The 13,159-nt window shown below is 43.4% G+C and overlaps 1 protein-coding gene across 2 annotated transcripts in view; it reads right to left on the bottom strand.

Moving 5' to 3' along the window:
* LOC120027499 (ectonucleotide pyrophosphatase/phosphodiesterase family member 2-like) overlaps positions 1–13,159 on the bottom strand; it is a 37,155-nt gene that overhangs the window by 19,858 nt on the left and 4,138 nt on the right. For both annotated transcript variants that reach the window (XM_038972451.1, XM_038972450.1), the window contains exons 7-22: positions 12,894–12,973; positions 12,512–12,631; positions 12,221–12,276; positions 11,491–11,556; positions 10,830–10,902; positions 10,382–10,490; positions 9,795–9,920; positions 9,627–9,658; positions 9,368–9,495; positions 9,151–9,235; positions 8,957–9,044; positions 8,618–8,787; positions 3,213–3,258; positions 1,645–1,784; positions 822–963; positions 510–587 (exon numbers count right to left, since the gene is read on the bottom strand). In XM_038972451.1, coding sequence (XP_038828379.1) covers positions 510–587; positions 822–963; positions 1,645–1,784; positions 3,213–3,258; positions 8,618–8,787; positions 8,957–9,044; positions 9,151–9,235; positions 9,368–9,495; positions 9,627–9,658; positions 9,795–9,920; positions 10,382–10,490; positions 10,830–10,902; positions 11,491–11,556; positions 12,221–12,276; positions 12,512–12,631; positions 12,894–12,973 — 1,539 coding nt within the window. The remainder of the gene's footprint in view (positions 1–509; positions 588–821; positions 964–1,644; positions 1,785–3,212; positions 3,259–8,617; positions 8,788–8,956; positions 9,045–9,150; positions 9,236–9,367; positions 9,496–9,626; positions 9,659–9,794; positions 9,921–10,381; positions 10,491–10,829; positions 10,903–11,490; positions 11,557–12,220; positions 12,277–12,511; positions 12,632–12,893; positions 12,974–13,159) is intronic.

The raw sequence follows: 13,159 nt of genomic DNA, 5'->3' as shown, positions 1-13,159 counted from the left end.
CATTCACCACACCAGGCTTCACTGAGGCTCTCTCTTTGTGTGTATGTGTGAGTGCGCGTGTGTGTGTGTGTGAGTGTGTGTGTGTGTGTGTGAGTCAGTGCGTGGTGGGTACTGGACGTCTCTCTCCAGTGAGAGGACAATGGGTGTCAGCCTGTCCCTTCTCTCCCAGACCTGAGGTCATCAGACTAGCCTCCCTCCTCACTCCCCCTCCTACCTCTCCCTCCACACATTTGCATGGCCAGTCCAAGCAAAGATACAGCACAACACTCACAGAGGGCCACATGTACTATATACTATGTGATTGGTAACTGTAATAGCTTTGGAGGGAAGCATCTACCAGAGAAAAACTAAAATTGAGCAACAAGGATCTCCTTAGAGAATCTATAACAACAACCTGCTTAACAAAACACAGTGGCAGATTTATAAAGCATTTGAACCAGTATTTTCAAATGGGTTGGAAATATACAAATAAAAATGTAATATGTAGATATAAATAAATGAATACTCACTTTTGAATGCAGGGTACATGGGAACGGTGTTTGTGATCAGTGATGCATCATATTTTGATTCAGGAGACAGGGCCAGCTCTAGCATAAAAAATGTAAATATATACTTTAATTTACCTCCCATTTAGGCCTGGAAAAAAGCCTGCACACCCCCAAGACCAGGGTCATCTCCATTAGGTACCAAACTGAGTGAAACGGGAGATAATGTCTGAACTTGTCCAATAAGATACGTTTGTTTTTATTTTGCATTGCAACATGTTTTGCTTCAGTGTGCCTTAATGAACATGACCCAGGGTGGACTAGTGTGCAACTCACCTGGTGGATAGAGGAAGCCATAGGAGACGTCTGTATCCTGGCTGTAGGTGGTGCAGGCCTGGCTGTGTTCAGGAGGGACCCGCAGGTCTGCTCTCACACACTCACTCACTGGCTCAGGCTCAGGGAGGGGCGTGACTTCTTCCTGGAAGGGAACATGTTGTCATTGGTAACACATTGTGAAATCCCATCGTAAAATGAGATAGAAGTGGTATACAAACACCCATTGTTTACAAACACCCAATACAGTGTTTCTGTATGTGATTGGGGCCATGTCATTAGTTGATTTGTGTGCTGTATCGTTTCTAAATCTGTATAGGGTTCTGTTAGGTTAGTGTTACGCAAGTCCCTATCCAGGCTCTCTCCCCCCAATAAATCAAAACCAGGCTCATTCTAATACAAAATACAATTAACCAGTTGAGTCAAAGACCAAAATTACATTTACGATCTCCTAACAGGACTACTAATTGTTTTCATGCATGCTACTCCCTGCAACCATTCAAGTAAACAGAGACATTTCAAAAGAGCTTTGGAAAGATATGACCTAATGCAATGTTTCCCAAATGGTGGCTCCAGACATACTGGTAGGTCCCTGACCAAAGACTGGCCTGTGGCTATAAAAAAAAAATTGTGTGTCTATTCTGTGGGTAACAAGAAAACTAGAATAGCCTTATGTGGGTCACAAGTAAAAAAACATTCGGAAACCACTAATCAACTAATCAACATGACCCAGGTCTGAGGACAAACTCTCAAATCATATGGATCGAGTCATTAAATGACTTGAGGTCAGTTTCATTTGTTGTGTTCCATGTGATGAATACCCTACTTGTTTGGGCACTGTGAATGACGTCCATAGGGGCATGGAGAGCTCCTGGCTGTATCCACTGATGAAATCACTGTGGAGGAGGAGGCTGTACGTCGTTTGAAAAATAACCGCTGGTCGACCGAAGGGGAGGTGTGTGGCTTCTGTGAAAACACCAGTTAATCAAGCAAGGAGGGCAGTAGTAAACCTAGGTTCGAAATCAGACACTTTGTATTTGAATTCTACAGTATAGCACTCTTTTCATGTTATATTGTCTGAATATTGCATGTTTCATGCATACTACGATTTTCTGGTTGTTCTCATCTTTTTAATTACAGAATGTAAAAACTATGTTTTCACATGTAGACACTGATATGATGCTTGCGATAATAAATACAGTTATCACATTAGCATTAGTATTAGGGTTAGCATTAGCATTTATATTAGGGTTAGCATTAGCATTAGGGTTAGCATTAGCATTTGCATTAGTTAACGCATTCAAAACCATGGGGAAAATGTGTTGGAGCTGGCTGGAGACACTCAGGAGTGGAAAATGAACATGTGCGTACAATGTGTAAACGCTCTGCACTACGGGTTCTCGACCAATCACATTCACATTGTCATGGTGTGTCTGTAACCGAGTTAAATTGGTAAAGCTCACTCTTCAGCTTGAAATACCACCACCTGTGCCATTTAATTGCTTTTCGTGGCTAAGCTGGCTAAGGTGTTTCAAGAGGACGGTCACGTGTATTTGCGAGACAGAGGACGCAAGGTCAATCCCTCTCAGCAGTGGACTTGTGAGCGAGGAAGCAAAGCTGTTAAGCAAGTAGCATGCCGCCGGTTAAAGTGGTGTCGTGCCCCAGATCTGCAGCTGCGCTCAGCTCAACGGCTGGGGTTGCTGTGGACTGAGAGGAGCGAGTGTAACCAAGTTGAGTTGATAAAGCTCACACCTCAGCTTGAAATACCCCCAACAGCGTCATGGATGTGATACAAGAGGGTGGTCACATGTGTTTGGGATACAGAAGACATAAGATCAATCCCAGTTGCGAACGTGTGAGCGAGGAAGCAAAGCTGTTAAGCCACACAATGCCACCGGTTACACGTCAGGTGATTGCTAAGCTCTTAGTCACTCAGTAAAAGGAGAATGTCAGGGTATGAGTTTCAGAATAGTTAAAGGGATAGTTCACTCAAATTACAAAATGACATAGTTTCCTTACCCTGTGAACAGTTTATGGACAAGGTAAGACAGCAATCCATGCTTTGGTTTTGTTTACCTGGCCATTTGTGTCCAAAATCCAATGCAAGTCAATCTCCCCATATTAGCATTTTTCACGTTTCATGTCATACCTTGTCAAGAGAGACTAGGCCAGTTATAATACTTTTGAATGCACCGCTAACTGATACAATATTTCACAAAAACTGTTAGCCAGGAGATTCTGGAAGTTGATAAATAACCTGCTAACAAACTTAAAAATGGTTTGGATGTCTCCACAACACCCTAGGTAAGTGAAAAATAAGCTAAAACGTCAAAAATGAGAACTATCACTTTAAGTAAACTGTAACCGACCACACTCTAGAAGATAGTCACTTACCATCTGCTGCTGGGCTGAATCTCTGATTGTTCTCCTCCACTTTGTTCTGTAACAGAAGACAGAGACCTTCAGGGCTCCTGAGTGGCACAGTGGTCTAAGGCACTGCATCTCAGTGCAAGAAGTGTCACTACAGTCCCTGGTTCAAATCCAGGCTGTCTCACATCTGGCAGTGATTGGGAGTCCAATTGGGCAGTGCACAATTGGCCCAGTGGTTGGCTGGGGTAGGCCATCATTGTAAATAAGAATTTGGTCTTAACTGACTTGCCTAGTTAGTGCCCATAGGTGATGTTGTGTCACATTGTCATGGTGTGTCTGTAACCGAGTTGAGTTGGTAAAGCTCACTCTTCAGCTTGAAATATCACCACCTGTGACATTTAATTGCTAGGCCTACAAGCCCTCAGGCCTACAAGCCCTCAGGCCTACAAGCCCTCAGTCCAGCCTCTCTCAGCCTATTGTGGACAGTCTGAGCACTGATGGAGTGATTGTGCGTGTCACGCCCTGACCTTATTATTCTCAGGGTGAATCGGGTGGGAAAATCTATGTTTTCTATTTCTTTGTGTTTTTGGCTGTTGTTGTCTATCGTTGTCTCTGATTGGGGATCCTTTTGGGTTTCCTTTTGGGTTTTGTGGGATCTTGTTTTCTGTATAGTTTATTTGTCTTGAAAAAGGGACGCTTTCGTTTTTGTCGTTGTTATTTTGCTTTTGCTTTTGGTGTCATCAATAAAAAGAACGATGTACGCCTACCACGCTGCACCTTGGTCCGGTCATTCCACAAACGAGAGCCGTAACAGTGCGTTCCTGGTGTAACTCGAGCAGTTGTTGTTGCCACCCTGTACCTGTCCCGCAGGTGTGATGTTCGGATGTACCGATCCTGTGCAGGTCTGCCACTGCGAGGACAATCAGCTGTCCGTCCTGTCTCCCTGTAGCGCTGTCTTAGGCGTCTCACAGTACGGACATTGTAATTTATTGCCCTGGCCACATCTGCAGTCCTCATGCCTCCTTGCAGCATGCCTAAGGCATGGGACCCTGGGCATCTTTCTTTTGGTGTTTTTCCAGAGTCAGTATAAAGGCCTCTTTAGTGTCCTAGGTTTTCATAATGGTGACCTTAATTGCCTACCGTCTGTAAGCTGTTAGTGTCTTAACGACCGTTCCACAGATGCATGTTCATTAATTGTTTACATTGAACAAACATGGGAAACAGTGTTTAAACCCTTTACAATGAAGATCTGTGAAGATATTTGGATTTTTACGAATTATCTTTGAAAGACCGGGTCCTGAAAAAGGGACGTTTCTTTTTTTGCTGAGTTTATATATATTTCCACACTATAAGGTTTGAATAATACTGTGAAATTGCGAAAATTATGATAATGCACTTTTAGTGTTGTTTGAAAAGACCACCGGAAATTTCAGCCTGTTTAAGTGGGATGGAGTTTTGGCCTGCCCGGTGACATCACCAGGCGGTAAATTAGTTCATCAAATCAAATCAAATGTTATTTGTCACATGTGCCGAATACAACAGGTGTAGGTAGACCTTGCCGTGAAATGCTTACTTTAAAGCCCTCAACCAACAATGCAGTTCAAGAAATAGAGTTAAGAAAATATTTACTAAATAAACTAAAGTTTAAAAAAAAGTAACACAAGAAAATTACATAACAATAATGAGGCTATATACAGGGGGTACCGGTACCGAGTCAATGTGCGGTGTTACAGGTTAGTCGAGGTAATTTGTAAAGTGACTATGCATAGTTCATAAACAGCGAGTAGCAGCAATGTAAAAACAAAGCGGGGGGAGTTCAATGTAAATAGTCCGAGTGGCCATTTGATCAATTGTTCAGCATTCTTATGGCTTGGGGCTGAAGCTGTTAAGGAGCCTTTTGGTTTTAAACTTGGCGCTCCAGTACCACTTGCCGTGCTGTAGCAGGGAGAACAGTCTATGACTTGGGTGACTGGAGTCTTTGACAATTTATTGGGCCTTCCTCTGACACCACCTAGTATATAGGTCCTGGATAGCAGGAAGCTTGGCATCAGTGATGCACTGGGTCGTACGCACTACGCTCTGTAGCGCTTTACGGTCAGATGCCGGTCTTACAGATTACGGTCTTTTCAGTCTCCTGAGGTGTTGTTGTGCCCTTTTCACAACTGTCTTGTTATGTTTGGACCATGATCGTTTGTTGGTGATGTGGACACTAAGGAACTCTTGACCTGGTCCACTTCAGCCCCGTTGATGTTAATGGGAGCCTGTTCGGCCCGCCTTTTCCTATAGTCCACGATCAGCTCCTTTGTCTTGCTCACATTGAGGGAGAGGTTGTTGCCCTGGCACGACACTGCCAGGTCTCTGACCTCCTCCCTATAGGCCGTCTCATCGTTGTCGATGATAGGCCTAGCACTGTTGTGTCGTCAGCAAACTTAATGATGGTGTTGGAGTCGTGCTTGGCCACCCAGTCGTGGGTAAACAGGGAGTACAGGAGAGGACTAAGCCACAGCCCTGAGGGGCCCCAGTGTTGAGGATCAGTGTGGCAGATGTGTTGTTGCCTACCCTTACCACTTGAGGGAGGCCGGTCAGGAAGTCCAGGATCCAGTTGCAGAGGGGGGTGTTTAGTCCCAGGGTCCTTAGCTTATTGATGAGCTTTGTGGGCACTATGGTGTTGAACGCTGAGCTGTAGTCAATGAACAGCATTCTCACATAGGTGTTCCTTTTGTCCAGGTGGGAAAGGGCAGTGTGGATTGAGTGTGCGATTGAGATTGCGTCATTTGTGGAACTGTTGGGGCAGTACGTGTAACGAACGTCGTCGGGAGAAGGAGAGGAGGACCAAAGTGCAGCGTGGTACGTATCCATAATACTTTTAATCAAAATGAATACACGAACAAAAACAACAAAACGACCAACTAACAGTTCTGACAGGTGCAACAAACACTAACCAGAAAATAACCACCCACAAACACAAGTGGGAAAACAGGCTACCTAAGTATGGCTCTCAATCAGAGACAACGATAGACAGCTGCCTCTGATTGAGAACCATACCAGGCCAAACACATAGAAACAGAAAACCTAGACCTACAACATAGAATACCCACCCACATCACACCCTGACCAAACTAAAAATAGAAACATACAAAGCAATCTACGGTCAGGGCGTGACAGTACGCAAATTGGAGTGGGTCAAGGGTTTCCTGCATGATGGTGTTGATGTGTGCCATGACTAGCCTTTCAAAGCACTTCATGGCCACCGACATGAGTGCTACGGGGCGGTAATCATTTAGGCAGGTTACCTTCGCTTCCTTGGGCACAGGGACTATGGTGGTCTGTTTGAAACATGTAGGTATTACAGATTAGGTCAGGGAGAGGTTGAAAATGTCAGTGAAGACACTGGCCAGTTGGTCCGCGCATGCTTTGAGTACACGTCCTGGTAATCCATCTGGCTCCGCGGCTTTGTGAATGTTGACCTGTTTAAAGGTCTTGCTCACATCGGCTACCGAGAGCGTGATCACACAGTCGTCCGGAACAGCTGGTGCTCTCATGCATACTTCAGTGTTTCTTGGCTCAAAGCGAGCATAAAAGGCATTTCGCTCGACTGGTAGGCTCGCTTGACTGGGCAGCTTGCGGCTGTGTTTCCCTTTGTAGTGCGTAACATTTTTCAAGCCCTGCCACATCCGACGAGCATCAGAGCCGGTGTAGTAGGATTCAATCTTAGTCCTGTATTGACGCTTTGCCTGTTCGATGGTTAATTTGACGGCATAGCGGGATTTCTCATAAGCGTCCAGATTAGTGTCCCGCTCTTGGAAAGCGGCAGCTCTAGCCTTTAACTCGGTGCAGATGTTGCCTGTAATCTATAGCTTCTGGTTGGGAAATGTATGTACGGTCACTGTGAGGACAACGTCGTCGATGCACTTATTGATGAAGCAGGTGACTGAGGTGGAATACTCCTCAATACCATTGGATGAATCTTGGAACATATTCCAGTCTGTGCTAGCAAAACAGTCCTGTAGCATAGCATCCACGTCATCTGACCACTTCCGTATTAAGTGAGTCACTGGTACTTCCTGCTTTAATTTTTGCATGTAAGCAGGAATCAGGAGGATATAATTATGGTCAGATTTTCCAAATGGAGGGCGAGGGAGAGCTTTGTACGCGTCTCTGTGTATGGAGTAAAGGTGGTCTAGATTTATTTTTCCTCTGGTTGCACATGTGACATGCTGGTAGAAATGAGGTAAAACTGATTTAAGTTAGCCTGCATTAAAGTTCCCGGCCACTAGGAGCACCGCTTCTGGATGAGCATTTTCTGGTTTTCTTATGGCCTTATACAGCTCGTTGAGTGCAGTCTTAGTGCCAGCATCGGTTTGTGGTGGTACATAGACGGCTACGAATAATATAGATGAGAACTCTCTTGGTAGACAGTGTGGTCTAATGCTTATCATGAGGTATTCTACCTCAGGCAAGCAATACCTTGAGACTTCTTTGATATTAGACATCGCGCACCAGCAGTTATTGACAAATAGACACACACCTCCGCCCCTCGTCTTACAAGATGTAGCTGCTCTGTCCTGCCGATGCACGGAGAAGCCAGCCAGCTCTATATTATGCGTGTCGTCATTCAGCCACATCTCGGTGAAACATAAGATATTACAGTTTTTAATGTCCCGTTGGTAGGATAGTCTCAATCGTAGATCGTCCAGTTTGTTTCCAATGATTGCACGTTGGCCAATAATACGGAGGGAAGTGGTGCTTTACCTACTCGTCGGCAAATTCTTACAAGGCACCCCGCCCTCCTCCACCTTTTCCTCCGTGTTTTCTTCACGCTGATGATGGGGTTTTGGGCATTGTCTTGACAAAGCAGTAAATCCTTCGCGTCGGATTCATTAAAATAAAATCTTTGTCCAGTTCGAGTTGATTAATCGCAATTCTGATGTCCAGAAGCTCATTTCGGTCATAAGAGACGGTAGCAGCAACATTATGTACAAAATGAGTTACAAACAATGCGAAAAAACAAACAAAATTGAACAGTTGGTTAGGAGCCCGTAAAACGGCAGCCATCCCCTCCGGCGTCATTATAAGAAAGAGAGTTCCAAACCTCTCTGCCAATACCAGCTAGTTTTCAGTTTTACCTCCCTAATCAGACCAGTCCCAGACAGTCCTAGCTAAATTCTTGCTTGAGAAATTGCTCTTTGCTAAGAAGCTATTTTTGTTTCTTTTTGACCATTTTAATTGAAACTAACAGTAAGGTACTTAATTGTTACCTTTAAGAAGTGATTTCAAGAATGTATGTGTCATTAAGTTGTAATAAATGGAAAGGAATTGGAATCTCAATGTAGCTCCCAAATGACCTGAAATGAAAATGGAATGTACCCCAACCCTGTTACTCTATGAAACTCTTTGAGTTGGTTTCCAGTCATGACCTCACCACTGACCTCATTGTCACAGCTACATCCCAAGTCGTAGGTTGTGGCAGAGGTGGTGTCAGAGGTGGTGGGTGCGGTCACTTCCTCTGGCATGATCGGTGTGAAAGGAGGAGCTTTCAGCATGTCATTCAGACTGCCATGGGTTCCATTGTTAGGGGCAGGGACTAAGCCCAGGAGGTCTGGGAAAGAAGGGCATATGAGATGGATTTGGTATGCAACAAAGTTTCCACAGAGACTTTATATTTCCTGGTTATGAAATAACTCTTGTAAATATTGGTTTCAGAGTAATAAGGGGTGCCAACAAATAAGCTCGTACTAGCACTTAATAAGTACAGAAAGAAATCGTACCGCACATGACATTGTACAACTCGATATTTTCAAATTCTGCCACTTTGGTCTGGAACATAAAGCTTGGTCCATAGCCCAAAAAGATTGTCTATATAGGGAACAAACATTGGAAACAATGTAAGCACAAGCAGCTAAGAATACAGTACAGTATCTGAAAAATGTTGCACTGATAGGATGTTAATTTAAGTGTTTACCCGCATACTGGTGATCTTATTGTCAAATCCGTGGTCACCAAAGAAACCACATCTCCCAGGATGCCTCCTGTTTTCAGGTACTTTCCTGCATCACATAGAAAGAATATATAAAATAAAAAGCATTACACAAAAACCAATTAGTCCACAAATTCCATATAATGCTTTTAACTTAATCTAGTTGAGTTGATAGTACTAGTAGTGTAGAAAAATACAATACCAAGCAACGTGCCACTTTCTCTCCATGAGTAAGTGGACAGCCTCAATTCTGCGGTTGTTGGCGTAGTGAAGCCGTTTCGGGAGGTGTTGTTTCAAGTAAGGCTTAAAGTGCTGGGTTGGCATTTTACACTGAAAAACAAGGTAATTACATGGACTCTGTGATCACACATGTAGATGACTTACTGTAAGTTCTACACAGCCAGCAAAATATCTAACAAAAACATAATTATTTTTTATTCCCCCCCCCCATGTGCACTTACTGTAAGATTTGCCACAACTACTTTTGGGTCATCTGAAAAAAGTAAACATAAAAAAGTAAAACAGATACATAGGAAAATAAACTAGAAAGAAAGAAATATGTGTGAACACATTCTAGTTCACACATCTAGCCTGCTACATCCATTCTCTTACAGTACTGTGTAACTCACAGGTGGTTGATTTGGGATCCCGGGCCCGGATTCTCCCAAGAGATCCAGGGATCAGATTGATCTCATCCACGTTCACAGGATAGGTACTGAGGAACTCAGTCCTATCACAGTGGGCCTCCTCCATTCCTATGGGGAGAAAGAGACAAGTTAACATAAGCCAAGGTTAATAAACATTTTTTTTTAAACATGATTTTATGCTTGTAAAATGGTTTTCTGGTTGTAGAGACATCAAATAACCAGATTACAACAAGGTAAATATGGATATTTTCACAATGTTATCAAGACATCAGGGAAAGACATCTGGTTTGGGTGTTATTCAGGAGTGGCAGGTAGCCAAGTGGTTAGAGTGTTGGGCCAGTAACCAAAAGGTTGCTGGATTGAATCCCTGAGCTGACAATGTAAAAATCTGTTGTTCTACCCCTGAACAAGGCAGTTAACCCACTGTTCCCCGGTAGGGCATCATTGTAAATAAGAATGTGTTCTTAACTGACTTGCCTAGTTAAATTAACAAAATATTAAGTCAGTTAACCAGAGTAGACATAGGCTAGTGCAGATACAATTCAAAATTGTGGTCTATTCTTCCATACCATGGTCTCCAACGACGATGATGTTGACACAGCGGTGTAGGTTCATCTGCTTCAGGCCGTTCATCAGCTGTCCAATGACATTATCAATCTCCCTCAGGGGGTTGTCCAACTACAGCATACAAAACACACCAAGGTTACTACAGTAAGTCATGCCTGAAGAACAATCTCTGGAATTTGTCAATTGTGGTTCATGATAACATTTTACCTGTATTTACAGTATCGATGCGTAATTATCACCGTAGTTAGAGAGCGCAACATGATTTAGCTCTTTAGCCCCTTAAAATGAGTTGCTCTTACGTGAAACTTCCCCCACCACACCCACACAACCCCATAGCAACCATTAACCATCTTTGGCCTAATTTCGTCCACCAGCCAGCTCTCGCTCTCTCTGTCGAACCAATTTGAGCCTGGGGATGAGGTTATTTCTGGCCCAATCAGAGGAGCTCACCTCAGTGCTGAAGGGCCCCAGTCTGTGTCCGAAGGTGTCAGGCTGCTCTGAGTGGACAGCGTACACATAGGGCCTAGAAATAGCACACAGACACACATCTCAACCACTGACCCATACTCAGTACAGACACACATCTCAACCACTGACCCATACTCAGTACAGCCACACATCTCAACCACTGACCCATACTCAGTACAGACACACAGCTCAACCACTGACCTCAGTACAGACACACAGCTCAACCACTGACCTCAGTACAGACACACAGCTCAACCACTGACCCATACTCAGTACAGACACACAGCTCAACCACTGACCTCAGTACAGACACAGCTCAACCACTGGCCTCAGTACAGACACACAGCTCAACCTCTGACCTCAGTACAGACACACAGCTCAACCACTGACCCCAGTACAGACACACAGCTCAACCACTGACCCCAGTACAGACACACAGCTCAACCACTGACCCATAATCAGTACAGTAGCTTGCTTCTCTATTCAGTATCTATTAATACTCTTATATATATTAATGCTCCCGCCCCCTCACAAATTAGTCCATCTGAGTGTCTTGGGGAAATTTGGTTGGACAAATTGGTGGAAGTGAGGTTGGCACAGGTTGATGTTAACATGAAATGAGCATTTGGGATGAATATCTAACCTCTCATCGTCAGGAAGACTTAGCCAACGCAAGATGGTCAGGATTCTCCTCTCCAGTGGAATCACCCTGCAACGACACAGACATGTCAGTCAAGTATACTGACCAAGGTATCTCATGGTTTAGTTCTAGAATAACTGCATGTTATGGGGGTAAAACATTTTTGAAAAAATCCAAAAGGGTGCCAAAACGTAGAAATATCAACCAAAGTGTTCGTCTGGCAGTCTAACGTGGCTCTCATGTTTGTATACTAATTAGGGAAACTTGCTAGCAAAACAAGCTGGGCTCTACGCTACCATGCTTTGAGAGCTCAATGGCCAATGTGTCTGCTTGTATGGGGGGTATTGTTTGTAAAGATGTGCTGTAGGATGGACCAGCTCCCTCGTGCTTATTAGGTCATAGATATGCAAATGTTTGTGTCATTTCACAAGTAAAATCACAACTTATTTGTATGTATATTGACCCTTATCATCATCTTTATACCAAGTTTCACCACTCAATGGAGGGGGGGGGGGGGGGTTTAAAGATGGTAATACCATGGATCCTTTAGCTATTTGATTTGGAATATTTGGACCCCTGTAGGTATAAAAAATATATATAAAAATTATTTGATACAATATTGAATTTGGCCTTTACTGCTATAGCCCATAGAAACGCACTGAATAACACATTCATAAAGGGCAAAACTGACATTCAAAAAACAAAAAGTAATTGACAAAGAGAGTTAACACACCACGGCCAGAAGAAGGTGCCTGCCTTCACCCCTTGCTTCTCTGCAGTGATCCAGATCTACAGACATACAGGGAAACAAGCATTGTTCCAAGCACAAATATAAAACATGAGGCATACAGTATGCAAAAAACCCATTCACTTATTATCTTATCCATTCCTAACCACTTGATGCTGCTCCAAGTTGCTATCTTACACTAGAAATGTCATTGTGCTTCTGCAAACGTATTGGTGTATTTCCCTAAGTTTAAAAACCGTGTAAGTGTGAAGAATTGGACAGTATCTATACACTCACAGGTTGGCCACCCCACCAGCGGTGGTTCAGTTTCTCCCTCCCCCTCAAGTGGAAATTGGCGTCGAACACGGGGTCATGCATGGAGTTTCCCACTATTCCATGAGACTCAGGATAAAGCCCCTTGAAAACATCACAACTCACAGAGTTACCAGAGAAACATCATTGAAACATAAATGATCTGTTTAAAAGTTGTTACAATGTTATTATAATGTTGTTACATGTTGTTACAATGTACATGACTTAATGTACATGACAATGTACAAATGACTTAAATGTACATGGACATGTATTGGAAACCATCTAATTGAAAACATATTTTATTTCAAGTTTCAATAAAACAGTGGAAATTCATATGGACATGCATCGGAATAAGTAAACATACCGTGGCAAGAGTATACAAATTGGGAAAAGTTTTGGAGGGGTACACTGGTCGCATGTAGGGTGCATGAGTGCCACATGTTCCTATATGGAAATAAATTAGCCAATGATCAGTAGCCTAGAATATTTCATCACACTGCATGATAACTAAACACATCCATTCTGATCTAAAACATAATAGAGTAGAGTAGCGGGTGTTTTTTTCCTAGACACCCCTATGCCTTCTATGCAGTTTTTCCTAGCCACTGTGCTTCTGCCTCTGCATGGCTT

This window comes from Salvelinus namaycush, chromosome 32 (assembly GCF_016432855.1).
Source record: "Salvelinus namaycush isolate Seneca chromosome 32, SaNama_1.0, whole genome shotgun sequence".
NCBI classification, from domain to species: Eukaryota; Metazoa; Chordata; class Actinopteri; order Salmoniformes; family Salmonidae; genus Salvelinus; species Salvelinus namaycush.
This window is presented reverse-complemented; position numbering and strand designations above follow the sequence as displayed.